This window comes from Penicillium nucicola (genome assembly GCF_028828085.1).
Source record: "Penicillium nucicola strain IBT 29836 chromosome Unknown utg000006l, whole genome shotgun sequence".
In the NCBI taxonomy this organism is placed as follows: domain Eukaryota; kingdom Fungi; phylum Ascomycota; class Eurotiomycetes; order Eurotiales; family Aspergillaceae; genus Penicillium; species Penicillium nucicola.
In genome coordinates this window covers 1210721-1227918 of record NW_026643130.1, presented here as the reverse complement: position 1 = coordinate 1227918, position 17198 = coordinate 1210721, and the positions used below count along the sequence as shown (strand labels likewise).

Here is a 17198-nt window from a genome sequence, read left to right as displayed (position 1 = left end):
TTCGTAAATTGACAAAGTCACATTCTTTGTTATAAACAAACTAACCATAGTATTTTGTTGACTTGATCGGAAAAAAAGGGGGAGGGGGAGAGAGAGAGAACAGGATTCAGTTTCACCAGGGTCTCTTGTCGGCCAGTCTTTAGGTCCGCCGATCCCCTTTGCCATCTCTCGTCCTTCAACTCCTCATATAATGACCCTCGTTTGCACATCTCCATAACTGTACAGAATCATCTTTCAAACCAAACCCCACTAGTGAGGCACTATTGCGCCTCCCGCTAAGTCGACTCCTCACATCTGGAATTCGCCTCTCTCCCTCTGTCACTCTCTATCCTCCATTCCATTCGCCTCTTCCGTTGCCCCTCCCCCCTTTCCCTGAAACCAATACAGGGAAAGTAAGCCAATTGATCCTTTTGGGGTCTTTTAAAAGAACAATGTCTACAACCGATCGCTCAGAGTCGGGAGCCCTGAACCCCATAGCCGATGACCACCCGACTACATCTCCGTCCACGACCCAGCCAACAGCATCCACCACAGATTCAACAGACCCAGCCCAAATAACTCCCGCCGGTGTCGCTAATCCGTCCACTTCTGCGACACAGCCACTTCTGTCCCAGCCAGGCCAAGCTGCCGTCGCGAACCACCCCGCAACCACTCCCGGCACAGGTGGCGAAACCGCCCCCGTGACAGTGACGGCGACGACTGGCACGGCCACCACCTCAACATCCAACGACACCTCCTCCTCCGCTGTCGCCCAGCCAAATACAACTGCGGCAACGACAACATCAATGGATACCGAGGAGCCCAAGGCCGTGCAGGAGCTGTCAACTGAGCAGTCAGATGATGGCTCCGGCAAGGAAGTTGAGGATACGGGTCCGTCGCTGGTTATCACGCTGCTCTTGACGACGGGTTCACGCCACCCTTTTACTATCGATGGAAATTATCTACGGAAGCGATCGGTGAATGTTGAGAATTCCGACCCGTTCCTCATGAGTGTCTACACGCTTAAGGAGTTGATTTGGCGCGAGTGGAGATCTGGTATGGATGACCTCGGCATGATATCTTATTGATGATAACATGAGAACAAACGGCTTACATGGTGATTTTTTTGTTTAGATTGGGAAACCCGCCCCTCGTCGCCTAGCTCTATTCGCCTGATCTCGTTTGGAAAATTGTTAGATGATAAGTCGCCTATCTCTGGTATGTATTCGTTATCTGGTTGTCGCCGCAGCCGCGGCCGTTCTATCTTCTATGACATCTTACTGACAGTTTCATGCGCAGACTCCAAATTCAGTAAAGAACATCCTAACGTGGTTCATATGACTGTCAAACCGCAAGAAGTTGTCGACGAGGAAGACGCCAAGGGAGCCAAGGCACAGTACAGCAGGGAGCGCGATGCTACTGAGCGCAGTCCAGGCTGTCGTTGCGTGATTTTATAGTCTATAAAATCTCGTGAAATCCAGCTGTGCCAGGAGCATGACCCTACTGATATCACTCAGCCGCACTACCTATCATGAACATGTTTAATTGAGGACCCTCCGATGTCCAGATTGACGTCGCTACAGAGTGACCGTACATCACCACTCTCCTACTGGCTTGTCTGTCTGCCATCCAACTCAACACCCTCATCTACACATTGATTTAACCTAATCCTGCCTGGATGCAGCATCAACCGGTCCTCGCACTATGCGCGTTTAATATCGTTGAATATGTCCGCTCCGGGAGCAGCGTTTGGACAACTGCTTCTGACTGGCGTGGCCTTCTCTTTCTTTCCTTCTCTTCTCATCAGGGTCGAGCAATCATCGCCCCTCGTCTGTACATGGACTACGAACCATGGCCTGCTTCCCAGCCGACCCCATCTTCCCCTCTACACCTTTTCTTATCACCTCACATCTCTCCATTTCAATGTTCCTCTGTCGTCCTGCGTCCTGCTGTCATTATTATCCTATTCTTATTCTTACTCTGCCCTTCCGCCTCCCCGATTTTTCTCTATATACCCCTCCAATCCAACTTTCCTTTTTTTATCTGATCATTACCTGTATTGCCCTTTCTGGGTTTCGTGTATTTACGACTCTGACCTTTTTTTACTGTCCATTTTTTGGTTTGCTTTTTTGTCGGGTTGGGTTTGCTTCTTCGTAGTATATAGGGTAGTATTCATGGAGTTTTGATTGATCTGATACTGAAGCTTCCTTCATTATCCAAGTATCAAGTCTAGATTTGAGCTACCTGCCACACTTAATAAATTCCAGAGTCTATATCATATGGTAGTATGGTTACTCTGTGATTGCTTGTGACATGTGTATTTCTTAGCTGACTCGGGTGCCCACATGGGCAATTGGACAGCCTAGAAGAAAATAGACCATGGAGTCAATTCATTGAAAGCGTTACCCTGTCAGATCCAACGAAAATGACAGGAAAAGCCAATAGACAATGTACCGATCCAAACATCTAGCACTCTATTCGGGAATAAGATAATACTATGACGAGGGACATGAGGAAGAGACTAGTAGAACAGTCGACCGGGAGAAAGCACAAAAAAACGTAAGAACACCATTCATCAATAGCTCATTTAGAAATCCATCTTCAGCCTCTTCTCCATCTCATCATGGAAGGTAGGCGGCTCACGGAGGTCATCACCTAAAAAAGAACAAAGTTAGCCCAGCTCCAGAATGCCCAACGTCATAGGAAGGCAAAAACGAGAACATACCCTGGTAAATATCCTCCCACTGAACCTCCGTATCCCGACCTCCGATCATAAGAATATCCTCATGCACATTACCCCCACGAACACCACCAAGCACAGCAGGCCGGAAAGTACCATCACGCACGATCTTCAGCTCCATACCACGGCGGACAGGCTCGGCGATTCCGTACGCCCGACGCAGACCCTCCATCTTCATTGCGTCCTGGGTGGCGCGCCACGCCAGAAGACGGGCCTCGAGCGGGTGTGTCGATGAGGGAATGTCGCCGCTGGCATTTGTCGAGGAGGCGTGTGCTGTGGCTGGGAGCGTGAGCTTGTTGCGGAGAGTGTCTGGGAGACCTGGGGCGGAGGGGGCGCCCTTAGAAGGCCTTGCGGCGGTGATGGAGCCTGCTTGGCGGGTTGTGAGGTTGCTGGTTTGGGATGGGTTGCCGCTTGGGGGAGCGATGCGGAGAGACTGGGGGGTTGTTAGTTTGGGTTTGGGAATGGATTGATGTATGATATTTGAGGGTTGATAGATTGTGAGATTAGAAATGGGAGGTATACTCCAGCAGCTGGCAGCTGGCTGCTAAATGCTGGTTGACCTCCATCTCTAGGGTGAGGTCTAAGGTCCGTAGCTTGATAACGTACCATGATGGCGGGTAGAAGGAGATTCCTTGAAATCAGAACACAGATCACAAATTGAAAGGCCTGGAGATACGATCAAAGCTCGTTGAAAAGAAAGACAAAAGTATCAGGAGAACCGGAAGAGATGCAAGATGACACCGCCGATGATGCTTCAGGCAGAGAGAGGCAGCGCGTCCAGCTCCTCCGGCACCCGACAACCGCCAACTCTGCAGATCACATGACTGCAACAATTCCATCGATATTCTCGACTCCATCCCGGAGAGTAAGTGCACGCCACGCAAACCCGCCCAAATGCCACAATTACTCTCTCCGATAGCCCTCCGGGCCCTGCGGACTCTTGTCACCCGTCCAGCACCAACCCTCCTCCGCCGAACCCTCACAACATCCACCCTCAAGACACCCCAAACCTCCCTCACCACCCGCTTCAACTTCACCCCCGTCTTCCGCACCTCCACCCTCTCCGCTGTCACCCTCCAATCCTCCAAGCGCCAGTTCTCCAGCTCGCCCATTATCCGCGCCACATACAACCAGGTCCGCCGCGGTATTCGGACTGGTCAGCGCGCACGCCGAGGTCGATCACCCGCGCTTGTTGGCACGCCTGGACTGAAGGGTGTCTGCCTTAAGACTGGTATTACCAAGCCTAAGAAGCCTAACTCTGGCGAGCGCAAGATTGCCCGTGTGCGCTTGAGTTCTGGCAAAATTATCACTGCTTATATCCCCGGTGAAGGTAAGAAATATCCATTGCAATTTGATGCAGATGGGATTTGGAATTGGAACTTGGTACATTGAGAGGACATTTTGGCTAATTCATTCTGCTTTTAGGTCACAATATCCAGCAACATAGTGTTGTTCAGGTTCGTGGTGGCCGTGCTCAGGATTGTCCTGGTGTGAAGTATACCCTTGTTCGTGGTGGTATGGATTTGGTACGTTTGAATTTCTCCAACTATGGACTGGAGTATTGTGTGCATGGGAATGGCTGCTAATTTCTGTTTCCAGGGAGGTGTTGGAGGCCGTATGACCAGTCGTTCGAAGTACGGCACAAAGAAGCCAAAGACCAATTAGGATGGTTTCGGTATGGGTTGAATAACCCACTGCGAGCATATACAATTCTGCGTTTGGTTTGACTTTCTGCTCTTCTGCCGGGCAAATTTGTGTGAATATTGCATGTAACACTACTTTTGCGTCTGTTTATTCTCACTTATCATCTACTTTTGATGTCCACGATTGGTTGGATCAGTTGTGTTCATGATGTCTTTGAAAATCTTAGAAGCATAGAGAACCAATGGTCCCTGGAATATCACTTTACTCCGGTGACCCCATGCAACAAACCCAAAAATAGAATAACGCTCGAAAATCCATAGTAAAACATGTCAGGCATTGAAGTGAAAACTCTTGGTACTTAGGAGGGAATCAAAATAAATCAGAAACAAGGGTAGGATGGATTTGCAGTTTGCCGCTCAAGTTGAGAGCCTCAGTGCTTTCTCCACCCTAATCGAAGTGGATATAGTACTAAAAGGCATCACTCGGCTTGGGTATGATACCTGCAGAAGCAGCGCAGATGGGTGACACTGTCAGCCCCAAAATGCGTCCATGTAGACAACCGACCCGCGCATTGTCACGGAAGAGAATGACGGAGCCGGCTGCAGCAGACCCAAAGATACAATTATAGCAAATCAGTCATCGTTCTTGTTCCATCCCGCCGGCTTTTGCATTTTGGTGATGTCAAACCACCGCTTGGTGCCTATTTCATAATTAGATCGAGTCAATGATATCAATGAACATTCACTTACAAGAGTAATCTTTCCAGTCGAAGTTATCCTTTGGCTTGCAAGAGCACCTGAGATCCAACCGGGTTTGCTCCTCAGTGGGGCAATGCGTGAATGGGACATGGTAGTAGGCGATCTCGTTCCAGAAGTGGATCTCTTCTTTCTTCAGCATCAGAGAGGCAGCAATGGAGTGCACGGGTGCATCACCCCAACGCTCGTAGAAGAAACCACCATCCTTGTCGAGAGATGTGAAATAGTCAATGTATTCCTTGGATCGAAGCCAATCCAGGCTGCCGATCTCGAAGTTGGACCACTGCAGGAAAGTCAGTGGGGCTGGACATTCAAACTTATAGATGGAGTATACTCACAAAGTGACACTTGTTGTAGGTTTCACCATTGTCGCTGCTGACAAACTCCATAGCGTTTCCCTCAGGGAGGTACTCAGGATGGTTGCCCGTGAACTTCTTCACACTATCCCACAGGGTAGGGATAGTCTCGATGTACTCATACAGACTGATGACGAAACTGTACTTCTTGTTGTTCTCCTTCATGTAGCGGAAAGGGTCAGAGGGGATGTCACAGAAGAGCTCAATGCTGGGCTCGACACGCCAGTAGTACTCGTAGTTCATCATGAGAGGGTGACGGAAGAAGAATCCAGACTCGTAACGGCACATGTGGCGGTAGCTCTCAGAGCCACCGTAGATGATCTTCTTGCGATCCATCTCCTCACGCGCGGCCTTGGCCTTGTCCTGGTCGATCCAGTCCGGGTAGGACCAATGCTCCTCGGGGATCTTGCCATAGTGGGTGGTTCCGGATACCAGCGAGGTGGTCAACTTCTTGAAATCATCATCGAATTCGTCGTCGTTCAGGAACACCCAGTCGTAGTTGTAATCACGGTTGAAACGGTCTTCGACAGTCCGGATGGACTTGACCATATCCCACAGGTCAGAGTTACGGGCCAAAGTGACAAACGTAGCATTCACTCGTCCGGCGCTGTTTGTGCCTAGGACTTGCGGCTTTTGCGACTTGACGGAATCATAGGTCGGGGGTGTTTTGGTCGCAGGAGAGGAATAGGTGGTGCTGGGGATGCTGGGGAGGGGAATGGAGGATTTGGAGATCACGAAGAAGACCGTCAATCCCTGGTCAATGTTAGCCAGTCATTGCGATTCAGCCAGAGTGAACATACCACGACGGCAAAGAGAAGATAGCGCGCATATCGAATAGAGACGGACATGATGTGGGGGCGAGGACGATTCCCCAAAGCAAAGACAACAATATCACCTCAGTCAGAGTCAGGAAGAAACATCCAAGAAGAAAAGAAACGGCCCCAAGATAATTTCCGAAGGTGCAGGGGCCGAAGACGGGTGGATGAAAATGAAAAGGAAAAGAGGCCGCGCAAGACAATGACAACCGCTTTCAGCCCAGGTGTCACGCTATTTGAGACATTCTTTCCGGGGAATCTCTTCAGTTGCGATGGAAAGCATGGAATTCTGATGTCAAGTTCTATTGCTATGTCCAAACCCAAATGCCCACCTCGTGCTGTATCTATAACGCTTGCTCCGTAAACGTGTTATGTTCGCTAACATAGCCATTGTACACGTACTCCGAACACTGGTGTTATGAGGTCACCAAGTGTGGCGAACACGCCAAAGAACAGCTCTATAGCCAAGAAACTGACCCAACTGGTCCAAACGAGCCCCCCCATCTGCCCTATATATCGTATTCTGCAACAAATCCACGACTGCTGCATCAGATCGACATTGGCTTGGCGTTGATGCCTCAGGCTGGAAACCTCCAGAACTTCGTCCCGACCATCGCACTCTCATCTCCCCTCCCCCACCAAGTTCATCTTCCCACTCCCCCCATCTTCTTGATGTCTTTCTTTGGTTTCAATACCAACTTGCCTCGGGACCGTGATGGTCCTGGCGCTAGGGGGTTCTTTGAAAACCCAGACCCCTTTGCGGAGGTCGCCAGAGCTAACGCGCTCGAGGATGACGATGTGTGAGTATCCCCCGTTGCTATCGAGAATTGACCCTTGGACTGATGTTGGCATAGAATTGACTTTGAGGATACCTACGATGGTCTGGGAGATCAGCTGCCTGACGATCAGGATGAGTTCAACGATGACACGTTTGGCGGAGCTCCCGATAAATCGGTTGGAAGAGACTTTGATTTCTTCGGGAAAACCGCTCAGGTGTCCGATGCCATTGGCGAGGAGCAGGTTCGCTTCAGCTTACAGAATCCCAATGCTCCCCGAGTCGCGCCTCAGCCCCAGGTTCCCGTCCAGCAAGCCCCCGCCGTGGAGACCGTCAAGCGCTCGGGATACGAAAAGTACTCAGACCCTGGGTACATTCCGGACTTGCAAGCCAAGTCCAGTGTCTGGGGTGTGTCTCAGAAGAAGGCCGAGCCAGCACCAAGCCGGAAGATGATGATGAGTTTGGAGGAGGTCGAGGCGCAGATGCGTCAACACCCTCAACATTCGAGTCCAGCTGCCCAGGCCTTTTTGCGCACCATGGCGGAGCCTGCGTACCCTCTCCAGCACCAGCATCTCCCTAGTATACCTGATGGTTTCCCCCAGGTGCCTCCGGAATTCCTCCAGGCACAGTTGAAACAAGGCCATCTTCCTCCACAGATGCATCCTCCCCCTGGTATGCCCGAGCTCTATGGCCCTGGACCCGTTCCTACTGGCGGGCCCCTGCACATGATGCAGAACGCCAACCTCCCCCCACAACACATGCCGCCTACTGGCCCCCGCCATACCGGTCCGCCCCAGGCCCAACGCCCCCCGCAACCTCAACAACCTCAGCCCCAGCAGGTGCCGCCGCCATCGCGGGGCTCCAACAATGGAATGCCCGTGATTACCAACCCTCAGCAGCTTATGCATCTGACGGAAGAGCAGCGCAATGCTTACCTGGTGGAGGATGCTAAGCGGGCGAAGCGCAACCATAAGATCTTCCTCTTGTCACGAGGCAATGGTTTGATGACACCGCAAGACAAGAACTTCATTACCCGCATTCAACTGCAACAGCTTGTGGCGGCTGCTGGAAATGTCGCAGATTCGGATCCCGAGGCCGTACTGGCCGAGGACTTCTACTACCAGGTGTATAGTCAAATCCGTGGTGCACCGCGTCAACACCCCCACCAACCTCTAGGACACTTTGCTCAGACATATCTCCTTCAGACCGGTAACCGACTTGGTGGACACGGCCGACGGAACTTCCAATCTGCCGACAACCACATGCAGCGCATGCAACAGCAGGTTCAGCGTGCCGTTGAGGCGGCCAAGGCTAAGCCCAAGAACAAGCAACTCATCATTGAAGGCAGTTTGGGCAAGATCGCTTTCAGCAACGCCAAGGCCCCCAAGCCTATGCTGAACATCAAGCGTCCTGATAGCTCCGAGGGAGCCAAGCCCAAGAAACTGCACTCCAACCTGAGTCTCAGTGACCGCAAGTCGATCCTCACCAACCTTGAGGGTGTTTACAGTGCATTGATGGCCATGGAGGACATGGAGCGCACGATGCCCCCACCTCCTGAGGAAGGCGATGCCGAGGCAATTCAAGAACACTTGGAATGGAGACAGAAGCTTCATTCGTTGAACCAGAAGCTGTGGCACTCATTGAAAGTGATGGAGCCCATTGTGCCCAACTCGACGACACCACACCCCTTCATTGCATTCTTGTCATATCCCAAGGGAAAGAAGGCTATTCCTCGTATCTTCCGTCACATTGACCAGGAACAACGGGTCACTATCCTGACCATGATTGTCGTCCACCTGGACAGCCTTGATGTGGTTCACCTTGCTCAGCCCGTGACCGGTGAGGCTCAGCCATCACTGGGTGTGCGCGAAGCCATTGACTTGTTCTCTCTGGCTGTCATGCCTTGCCTGTTGGGCTACGTCAACGAGGCGCCGTTCAACATCATCATTGGTCTTTTGGGACTGGTTATCAACCAAACTCATGTTCACACGGTGGCCAGGACCAAGGTCGGACTGGGCATTTTGACCATGTTGCTCAGTCGCGCTGAGATTGTCAAGGAGGCCGGTCAGGCTTCCGAGCATGACTGGCAGCAGTGGGTGGAGAAGTTCAACGTGCTCTTTGATACTTTGGAGCCCGGCTTGAACGACATCTTCCCCGGCACCATCAGTTCTGGAGACGACATGTACGTGTGGCAGTTCCTTGCCGCCGTGGGAATTGGCGCCAGCCCTGAGCAGCAGCAGCGCTTGGTTATCGCCGTCAAGTGAGTACCACCCTCAATTATTTTACCGATGTCAGTACTAACTACTTTTTTTTTCCTCTTTTAGGGATCGTGTCATGGAGACTGTCGGATACAGCAAGACTCTTCCCGCCGATATGGGCAGTCAGCGCTTGAGCAATGTCAACCTCTTCATGCGTGCTATCGGTCTGGATGTTGAGCTCCTCGGTTGAGCGCCACCCTATCCCGGGTAATCTTACTTCGAGTCGGATCCGGCACCACCGCTACCGGCTCGGTTAAATCTCACTCCAAACACATCCTGAGCTCAGAGCGGACCCTCTCGGCCTCAGCAGGCCCGGACTAGTTCCTCCGGCTATTCCTCATGTCTCGGATTGCTGAAATGCAACTCCACTCTCCATCTACACGAGCATTGAATTCCCCATGATGAACGATTAGAAGGGGAAATTGGCCCATAAAAACCGGGTTGTACTATTGTGCTCTTTATTATTCTATTTTTTTTTCAATACCAATTTCATTCCGTTCGATGTCTATAAAAAAGTTGTGAGGAATGCCGGGAACGGGTTCCACGGTTGGACCCTGAAATCGGATTTGGGTTGGTTCCAACGGGGAAACGGTTAAGGACAGATCAGCCCGTAACTTATGATCGCAGCGCCTCAAGTCCATTCCACGCCTCAGGTCAATTCCACGTGTTACATTCTTGTTCTGCACCCGGAGATTTTCGTCGAATGCATATCATCTCTCTTTCGAGGGAAAATTAGTTCTTCGGACGATCAGCTCTCACACGGGATACAGATGGGTAAACAAGACATAGATCGCCTTAATTGAGCCGCGCAGACCACGTCTAATCAAAACTGCTGGATCAACCCCTGAAATATCCTTCGTAGCAAGTAAATGAGAAATGAGAAGCCGTCGATCGACTGGGCCGCGTCATAACAAAAGAGATGTGGGAGGACCCATCCCCCCCCCCCCACACCTCCAATTTCCCCTTAAAAGCTGCCCCTCGTCCGCTTTCTACTTTTCCCCATCTTTGCTTTGCCTTTGTCTTACTCTACATCTCTAATCATGTCTGCTGGTTCTGTTCTTGTTGCTGGGTAAGCATGGATATCCCCTATCACCTATCCTCTATCCTCTATCCTCTAGATCATATCGTTCAATTGGAAAGCTGACTCCCCGCAGTGGCACGGGCTACATTGGCTCGTTCACCACCTTGGCTCTGCTCGAGGCTGGCTACAAGGTCGTCGTCGCTGACAACCTGTACAACTCCTCGCCCGAGGCTCTCAAGCGTGTGGAGCTCATCTGTGGCAAGAAGGCTGAGTTCATCGAGCTCGATGTCACCGAGGAGAATGGCTTCGACAAGGTGTTCGAGGCCCACCCCGACATTGACAGTGTCATCCACTTCGCCGCCCTCAAGGTATGCACTACAAGTCACCCCAACAAGCAATTGCAACTGACAGTTGACCCCTACCAGGCTGTTGGTGAGTCCGGCGAGAAGCCTTTGGACTACTACCTGGTCAACGTCTACGGTACCATCAACCTCCTCCGCTCCATGGTGAAGCACAACGTCACGAACATCGTCTTCTCCTCCTCCGCCACCGTCTACGGTGATGCCACCCGCTTCCCCAACATGATCCCCATCCCCGAGGACTGCCCTCTGGGCCCCACCAACCCCTACGGTAACACCAAGTTCGCTGTTGAGACCGCCATCACCGACGTGATCAACGCCCAGCGCAACAACGCCATCAAGGCCGGAAACGAGGCCGAGGCCAAGAAGTGGAACGGTGCCTTGCTCCGCTACTTCAACCCCGCTGGTGCCCACCCCACCGGTATCATGGGCGAGGACCCCCAGGGTGTCCCCTACAACCTGCTCCCTCTGCTCGCACAGGTCGCCACCGGCAAGCGCGAGAAGCTGATGGTCTTCGGTGACGGTATGTACCACCCCTAACCCTCGACCGCTATAGCGATCCCGATCTAACATTCCCAGACTACGCCTCCCACGACGGCACTGCCATCCGTGACTACATCCACATCTTGGACTTGGCTGACGGCCATCTCAAGGCCCTGAACTACCTGCGCGCCAACAACCCCGGTGTGCGCGCCTGGAACTTGGGTACCGGCAAGGGCAGCACCGTCTACGAGATGATCCGCTCCTTCTCCGCTGCCGTCGGCAAGGACCAGCCCTACGAGGTTGCTCCCCGTCGCGCTGGTGACGTCCTCAACCTCACTGCTAACCCTACCCGTGCCAACACCGAGCTCGGCTGGAAGGCCGAGCGTACCCTCGAGCAGGCTTGCGAGGATCTCTGGCTCTGGACCAAGAACAACCCCCAGGGTTACCGCCAGCAGCCTCCTGCTGAGCTCCTTGCTGCGCTTAAGAAGTAGATTAGTATTTGTTGCTTCTTTGGATTGGTTGTGAGCGTGGTTTAAAATGATCTCTGTTTTTGTTTGATAGAGAAGATCTAGTTCTAGTTATAGTAGAATACATGAAACGAATTTCCTTTTTGTGATATTATTTCTATAAAGCCGAGCCCCAAGTCGTGTTCTAGTTTATATTTTTATACGTTGATGGGATTTAGCATTGATGTTAATGTTCTCGTTAACCTACCGTCAACTGATATGCAAGTCAACATGATAGATGCAACCATAACGTCTATATCGATATCTACTTTAACTTATACATACAAGACAAGTAATCTATTTAGTCCCATTCCCCTTCCGACTCCTCCTAGACCCATCACTCTTCCCCTTCTTCGAACTCTCCTCCTCGCGGGCCTTCTTCTCCTCCTTCTGCACTCTAACCTTCTCAGCCTCCTCCTCGATCTTCTTTTCAAGTGCCCGTCTCACAGCACTATCCTTCTCAGCCTCTTCAATCATCTTCTCACTAAACTCCCACAGCTTCTTCCCAATCTCATCATTTTTAACATCACTCCGCGCATAATCCACCTCCCGACACTCCTTAATCAACCACCCACCATCTCCACGTCCATACTCCGCTTCCATAGATGCATACAGTATACTCTGCGCACCCTGCTGCGGCGATTTCAGCACCAGCCACCAAACCGGCCAGGTAACAAGATACAAAGCCAATCCCCACAGCGAGCCGCCCGTCAGCCAGCGTCTCGTACCCGGTGTCCGACACAGACCGGGGTCGACCATGATGACGCGCGTGCAGGGCGGCAAGCTATCGGGCCGTTTGTAGGAGTTCAAATGGCGCTGGAAGGAATGCGCAAAGATAGTGAGGGAGAGCTTGGCGAGGGCGTAGACATTCTTGGGGGGCGGGACCACGTCCTGAGCTTTGGATTTGGAAGTGCGAGGCTTGGGCCTTGCCATGCCCTCCAGCTGGGAGAAATCGGCTCCGATATAGCTGGAGCAATTGGCGAAGATGACCCGCACGTCGCGGTGGGCGGGTTGAGCGCGCAGGGCTGGACTGAGAATGCTGAGGAGGTGGAAGTTTGCGAGGTAGTTGACCTGCCATTCGCGGTCGATGCCGTCTAGGGTTGGGCCGCGGGCGTGCGATGGCTCTGCGATGCCGCCGCAGAGGATTATGCTGTCTAGTCTGCGGGGTGGGATGTTGTCAATCCATTTTGTGGCGAAGGTGCGGACGCTGTGGAGGGAGGAGAGGTCGACTTGTTCGGCGTAGATGAGTTGGTTGTTTGTTGTTGCGCGGAGGTCGTCGATGTATTCCATTAGGAAGAGGTCTGATGGTGGTTGGCGGGTTAGGAGGATGACCTGGGCACCGCGGAGGGCCAGTTCGCGGACTACTGTTGCTCCTATGCCGGATGTGCCGCCCTGTTGGGTGTTAGTTTGGAGGGTAGAGCCATTGAGGGCGTGTATGTGTACGTACTGTCACCATGATTACTTTGGACCGCATCATTCGTTCCGATGTGTTGCGGGCTCCTTCGAAGAACCACTTCAGGACGGCTAGGACCAGCAGCCATGGCGCATATTTGATGATTGTCCAGGCATATGGAATGGAGGAGATGCCCTCCCGAAGGCCCTGGGCGATGATTGGGATGGGCATGTTGGGTGAGAGGTGAAGAAGAGAAGAAGTCCAAGGGATTAATTTCTCCACGTACACGTTCTCTTATCGCTTATCGCTTATCACTATCCCCGGAGCTCTGCTTTTCTTTCTTTCTTTTGTTGCACTGCGATTTGCCATACAACATTACCTCTGACCATGTCTGATCCGGACGAGTTGGACGAGTGGGACGAGGAGGACTATGTTCTACCACCGGAGCAGCAGCGCCCATTCACCTCGGGTGTCCGTCGCAAACGCGTGAAGTTCGTCCGCTCCTCAGATCTCGACACCACCACCACTCCAGCTTCCTCCGCAACCTCCGGAGCAAGCATTTCAAACACATACCTCTCTATCGTGATGAAGCATTCAGAACCAAGAACATCACCAAGTACACCCACGCCAACGGAACAACAAGCCCCCCCGCGGACAGCACAATCCGCGCCACCACCCACCAAAGCAGCATTCCCTCCACCCACAGAAGCACCATCACCATCACCAGAACCAGAACCAACAACAAGAACAGACCGTCAAAACCACTGCGAAATATGCAACCTCCCTCTCCCAACCAATCCAACCGACCAACCCCACGAAGCATCCCTAGCCCACCAAGTCTGCCTAACGCACTCCCACCCACCATCACATCTAGACCGCACCCGCCAAGGCATGCGCTACCTCTCAACATACGGCTGGGATCCTGATAGCAGACGTGGTCTGGGTGCACCAGGCCGAGAGGGAATTAGGGCGCCCATCAAGCCTCGTCCGAAACATGATACGGCTGGTTTGGGGACTGGGCTTGATGCTGATGGTGATCCATTGCCGCCTAAACCGGCGCCGCCGCCGAAAGTGCAGAAGATGAATGCTAAGCAGAGTGCTAAGAAGATGGCTGCGGATCGGGCTCGTGGGGAAAGGATGCGGAAGCTGCTTTTTGCTAATGATGAAGTTATGAAGTATCTTGGAGAGGAGGCTTGATGTTGTTTACTTTCTTTCTTTCTTTCGGTTCTGGTTTTGGTTGTGATACCCCTGTGTGTGTTTTCTTTTGCTACAGCGTTGTTGGATTCATAGTACTTGAAATATCCAAGTTTGAGTTCATGTATGTATATACTTTGCCCTAGTTATCGGATATAAATAGATTCTACATAGCGGATATTGAAGGACAGTAAGGAAACACCCCTAATTTGACAAGTTCAAGGCACAGTGTAGACGAGAAGACGAAATAAAAACCGCTGACAATAGCGCCTTCAATGCTCGGTACCAGACCAGACCGATAAAAGACAGACAAGGAAAAGAATGGTATCACAGAAGCGGAATGAGGCAGCAGGACACAGGAGGCAGGGTTGAATACAAGAACGAAAAAGATGATTCGGAACTACTTGAAGAAACGGTATTTCTTCTCTTTCTTCTCCTTCTTTTCCTTTTCTTTGTCTTTCTTCCCGCTACCAGATGACGCAGGACTGCCCCCGTTTGAATTGATGGACATGCCAGCCATCAGCGCTTCTGGTGGAGCGGGAGGGTTCAGATGCGCTGTGGGCACGGGCTTCTTCTTCTGTTGCGGTGGGGGTGTAGGGGCCGGGGGCTTCTCGCGCTCGAAGAGGTGGGCCGGAGCGGTGGGTTTGGGCCGCTCCATCGGGAGGTCGAGACGACGTCTGTCGACGCCGAGATCACCCACCTGGCGTAGGAAGAGACCGGGGGTTAGCATGTGTGTTGTGGCAAGGAACACGTCCCTGTTATATGTCGATGAGATTTCGTGACAGGCGCGTGACTCGCCGTAGGTGGCGCCGCCGGCCATGAAGACGATGATGCGCTGACGGGGTTGGTCGACGGATTTGGTGCGTGCCCAAGTTGGCTTTGCGCTACGCAGCGATGCCTGCTGGGACATCATTTCCTGTGCTGCCAAGGCGCCATCTGTCTCGGTATGCGGTCGTGTGAAGGGGAAGACGGTTGGGTCTAGGGTGCCACGGATCTGCTCTTCAAGCATCTGCCTCAGAGCCAGATCATATCGACTCAGGCTGAGCTCCTCGGATTCGGGGACTGGGTTTCGTCGGTTGAACAGAGGTTGAACTGGTGGCTTCTCGTCGCGAAGAGGCTTTTCTACTCGCACGCCAAGGAGTTCGAGGTTGGCAATGACATTTCCGTCTTGTGATGGGAGTCCGGCATGTGCCATCAGTTTGCGGATATCACCACCGAGAAGTCCACCGCGGTAGATGATGTACAGGAGAAGTAGGCGGAGTCGGTCTGGGGGAACCACTGACTCATCATCAAGGAGCTGTACCAGTTGTGCTGCCAGGTTCTTTGCCTTTTTATAGTTTTCGTCGAGACCTGTAGCAAAGGACTGCTGAATGGAGCTCACTTCCAAAAGCTTCCGGTCCTGGAAGTACTTCATACACTCTTGCGCCATGTTGAGATGCAAGGTGTACGCATTTTTTCCTTCTCGGAACTCTGTGAGTCCCGCCAGCATCTCCTTAATGGTGTTGACATTGTGCTTCTCGTTACTACAGCCTATGTTAGCAGTCTTGTTCTCATAAGGTAGGTAGGTTCAAACTTACTCCTCGGCGAACTGAGGGTTTGCTGCTCGGAATTTGGCAAAATCCTCTCCCAGTTTCCCAAGCACATCCTTCATATGCATGTGGCGGTAATCAACCCAGACACGATCTTCCTCGCCAATCTCCATCTCCTTTACTTCCTCGTTCTTTGCGCCTTCGTTGAACACGGTCTTGTATGTCACCTTATCACCATCCTTGATTGGCAGGAGATCATGGACCATGGCCTGATATGTGAACTCATGTAGGAGAGGTGCGAAAAGGTCCATAGAGCGGTCTACCACAATGAGTACTCCCCGAGGACGGTTTGTTTGAGGCGGGAAATCACGCTGGAATTGCGCGAATTGGTCCATTTCAGTTTGAATGAAACGAGCCAGATGGGAACACATAACACCAGCTTCATGAGTAGGAGACCGTGGTCGATAGTAACGAATGATAGGGTATTCACCCAGCGAAGCGCAAAGCGAAACAATCTTGAGACGAGTTAGTACGGGCTCAACCAATCCATTCAAGTCCACTTACCTTCTGGGCCAAGTCCTCTAGATGCTGTCGGATCAAGTTGTTGCAGCCAGGGTGAAACAGGACCGGAAAGCTCCAAGGATCTTTGAACGTGATGAGATGCGATTCTCGGGGGTAGAAGTTGATGTTCATGACATGGAATTCTGCGATACGTTCGCGCGCCATCTGTGATCGGTCAAGTCGAGCCCTTTGCTGCGGATCGAGGACTACAAGATATGTCAGCTACATCACGACGCGCGACTGGATAGCCCACTGACACGATGTCCACACCAAGAACGCCTTCCTGTATCGTCCCACCTCAAAATCTGCCATTAGGCAATCCACAATGTAGGACTCCGGTGACAGGATATATAGCGCGTCCATGTCGGCATTGGACGGCCGCCGGTGCTCGATCTGCTCGATGTCTGCGGAGGGGTGGCGTTTGTTTAGCGAAACTGCTCTTCGCTGTCAAGACACAAGGTGTGCTCACTGGAGACATTGAGATTGAGAATCTCCTCTTCCTTTGCGGCACCTTCAACCAATCTCTTGCTAGTCTCGTCCACTACCAGGACTTTCCACTGTAAAGGAGACACTTCCGTCAGTCTCCGTAGAGGGGTCAATAGGAGGGGTCGAGCTCACATCGCGGCCGCCAGCATTGCGGATTGTGTTGAGTATAACTGGAAGATATCAAGAGTCAGTTAGGACTGTAAAAAAGAGGCAAGAGGACAGAGACAGGAGCAGGGTAGGCCTACTGTCGCGTTGGATGTTAATTATCGAGGTGCCCATACTGGCGGGCCACAACTTGGGGCGTCAGAACAAGGCTATAGAAGACGAGTGTAACCGAAAGAGAA

The 17198-nt window shown here is 52.1% G+C and overlaps 9 protein-coding genes across 9 annotated transcripts; 5 read left to right on the top strand and 4 right to left on the bottom strand.

Moving 5' to 3' along the window:
• Positions 1-431: 431 nt before the first annotated feature.
• N7511_006473 (uncharacterized protein) lies at positions 432-1436 on the top strand (the record flags this gene model as incomplete). The annotated part of the gene is made up of 3 exons (XM_057128850.1): positions 432-1035; positions 1114-1197; positions 1279-1436. The coding sequence occupies 3 exons, from the start codon at positions 432-434 to the stop codon at positions 1434-1436; spliced, it is 846 nt and encodes a 281-aa protein (XP_056983406.1).
• A 1130-nt stretch (positions 1437-2566) lies between these two features.
• N7511_006472 (proteasome maturation protein) lies at positions 2567-3328 on the bottom strand (the record flags this gene model as incomplete). The annotated part of the gene is made up of 3 exons (XM_057128849.1): positions 2567-2634; positions 2705-3152; positions 3326-3328. 3 exons carry the CDS (start codon positions 3326-3328, stop codon positions 2567-2569), a joined length of 519 nt encoding a protein of 172 aa, XP_056983405.1.
• Positions 3329-3613: 285 nt separating this feature from the next.
• N7511_006471 (mitochondrial 37S ribosomal protein uS12m) lies at positions 3614-4384 on the top strand (the record flags this gene model as incomplete). The annotated part of the gene is made up of 3 exons (XM_057128848.1): positions 3614-4049; positions 4145-4245; positions 4319-4384. 3 exons carry the CDS (start codon positions 3614-3616, stop codon positions 4382-4384), a joined length of 603 nt encoding a protein of 200 aa, XP_056983404.1.
• Positions 4385-4995: 611 nt separating this feature from the next.
• N7511_006470 (glycosyltransferase family 15 protein) lies at positions 4996-6322 on the bottom strand (the record flags this gene model as incomplete). Its single annotated transcript, XM_057128847.1, has 4 exons — positions 4996-5063; positions 5113-5401; positions 5457-6227; positions 6275-6322. The coding sequence occupies 4 exons, from the start codon at positions 6320-6322 to the stop codon at positions 4996-4998; spliced, it is 1176 nt and encodes a 391-aa protein (XP_056983403.1).
• A 540-nt stretch (positions 6323-6862) lies between these two features.
• Positions 6863-9512, top strand: N7511_006469 (deadenylation-dependent mRNA-decapping factor PAT1; the record flags this gene model as incomplete). The annotated part of the gene is made up of 3 exons (XM_057128846.1): positions 6863-7089; positions 7144-9324; positions 9389-9512. 3 exons carry the CDS (start codon positions 6863-6865, stop codon positions 9510-9512), a joined length of 2532 nt encoding a protein of 843 aa, XP_056983402.1.
• An 850-nt stretch (positions 9513-10362) lies between these two features.
• N7511_006468 (NAD-dependent epimerase/dehydratase family protein) lies at positions 10363-11676 on the top strand (the record flags this gene model as incomplete). Its single annotated transcript, XM_057128845.1, has 4 exons — positions 10363-10391; positions 10477-10711; positions 10769-11225; positions 11282-11676. 4 exons carry the CDS (start codon positions 10363-10365, stop codon positions 11674-11676), a joined length of 1116 nt encoding a protein of 371 aa, XP_056983401.1.
• Positions 11677-11988: 312 nt separating this feature from the next.
• N7511_006467 (putative oxidoreductase) lies at positions 11989-13315 on the bottom strand (the record flags this gene model as incomplete). The annotated part of the gene is made up of 2 exons (XM_057128844.1): positions 11989-13083; positions 13139-13315. 2 exons carry the CDS (start codon positions 13313-13315, stop codon positions 11989-11991), a joined length of 1272 nt encoding a protein of 423 aa, XP_056983400.1.
• Positions 13316-13471: 156 nt separating this feature from the next.
• Positions 13472-14281, top strand: N7511_006466 (putative G-patch domain protein; the record flags this gene model as incomplete). The annotated part of the gene is made up of 1 exon (XM_057128843.1): positions 13472-14281. The coding sequence occupies one exon, from the start codon at positions 13472-13474 to the stop codon at positions 14279-14281; it is 810 nt and encodes a 269-aa protein (XP_056983399.1).
• Positions 14282-14678: 397 nt separating this feature from the next.
• N7511_006465 (Sec1 family protein) lies at positions 14679-17133 on the bottom strand (the record flags this gene model as incomplete). Its single annotated transcript, XM_057128842.1, has 7 exons — positions 14679-15801; positions 15856-16322; positions 16372-16574; positions 16626-16772; positions 16838-16925; positions 16987-17024; positions 17100-17133. 7 exons carry the CDS (start codon positions 17131-17133, stop codon positions 14679-14681), a joined length of 2100 nt encoding a protein of 699 aa, XP_056983398.1.
• Between the last annotated feature and the right edge of the window lie 65 nt (positions 17134-17198).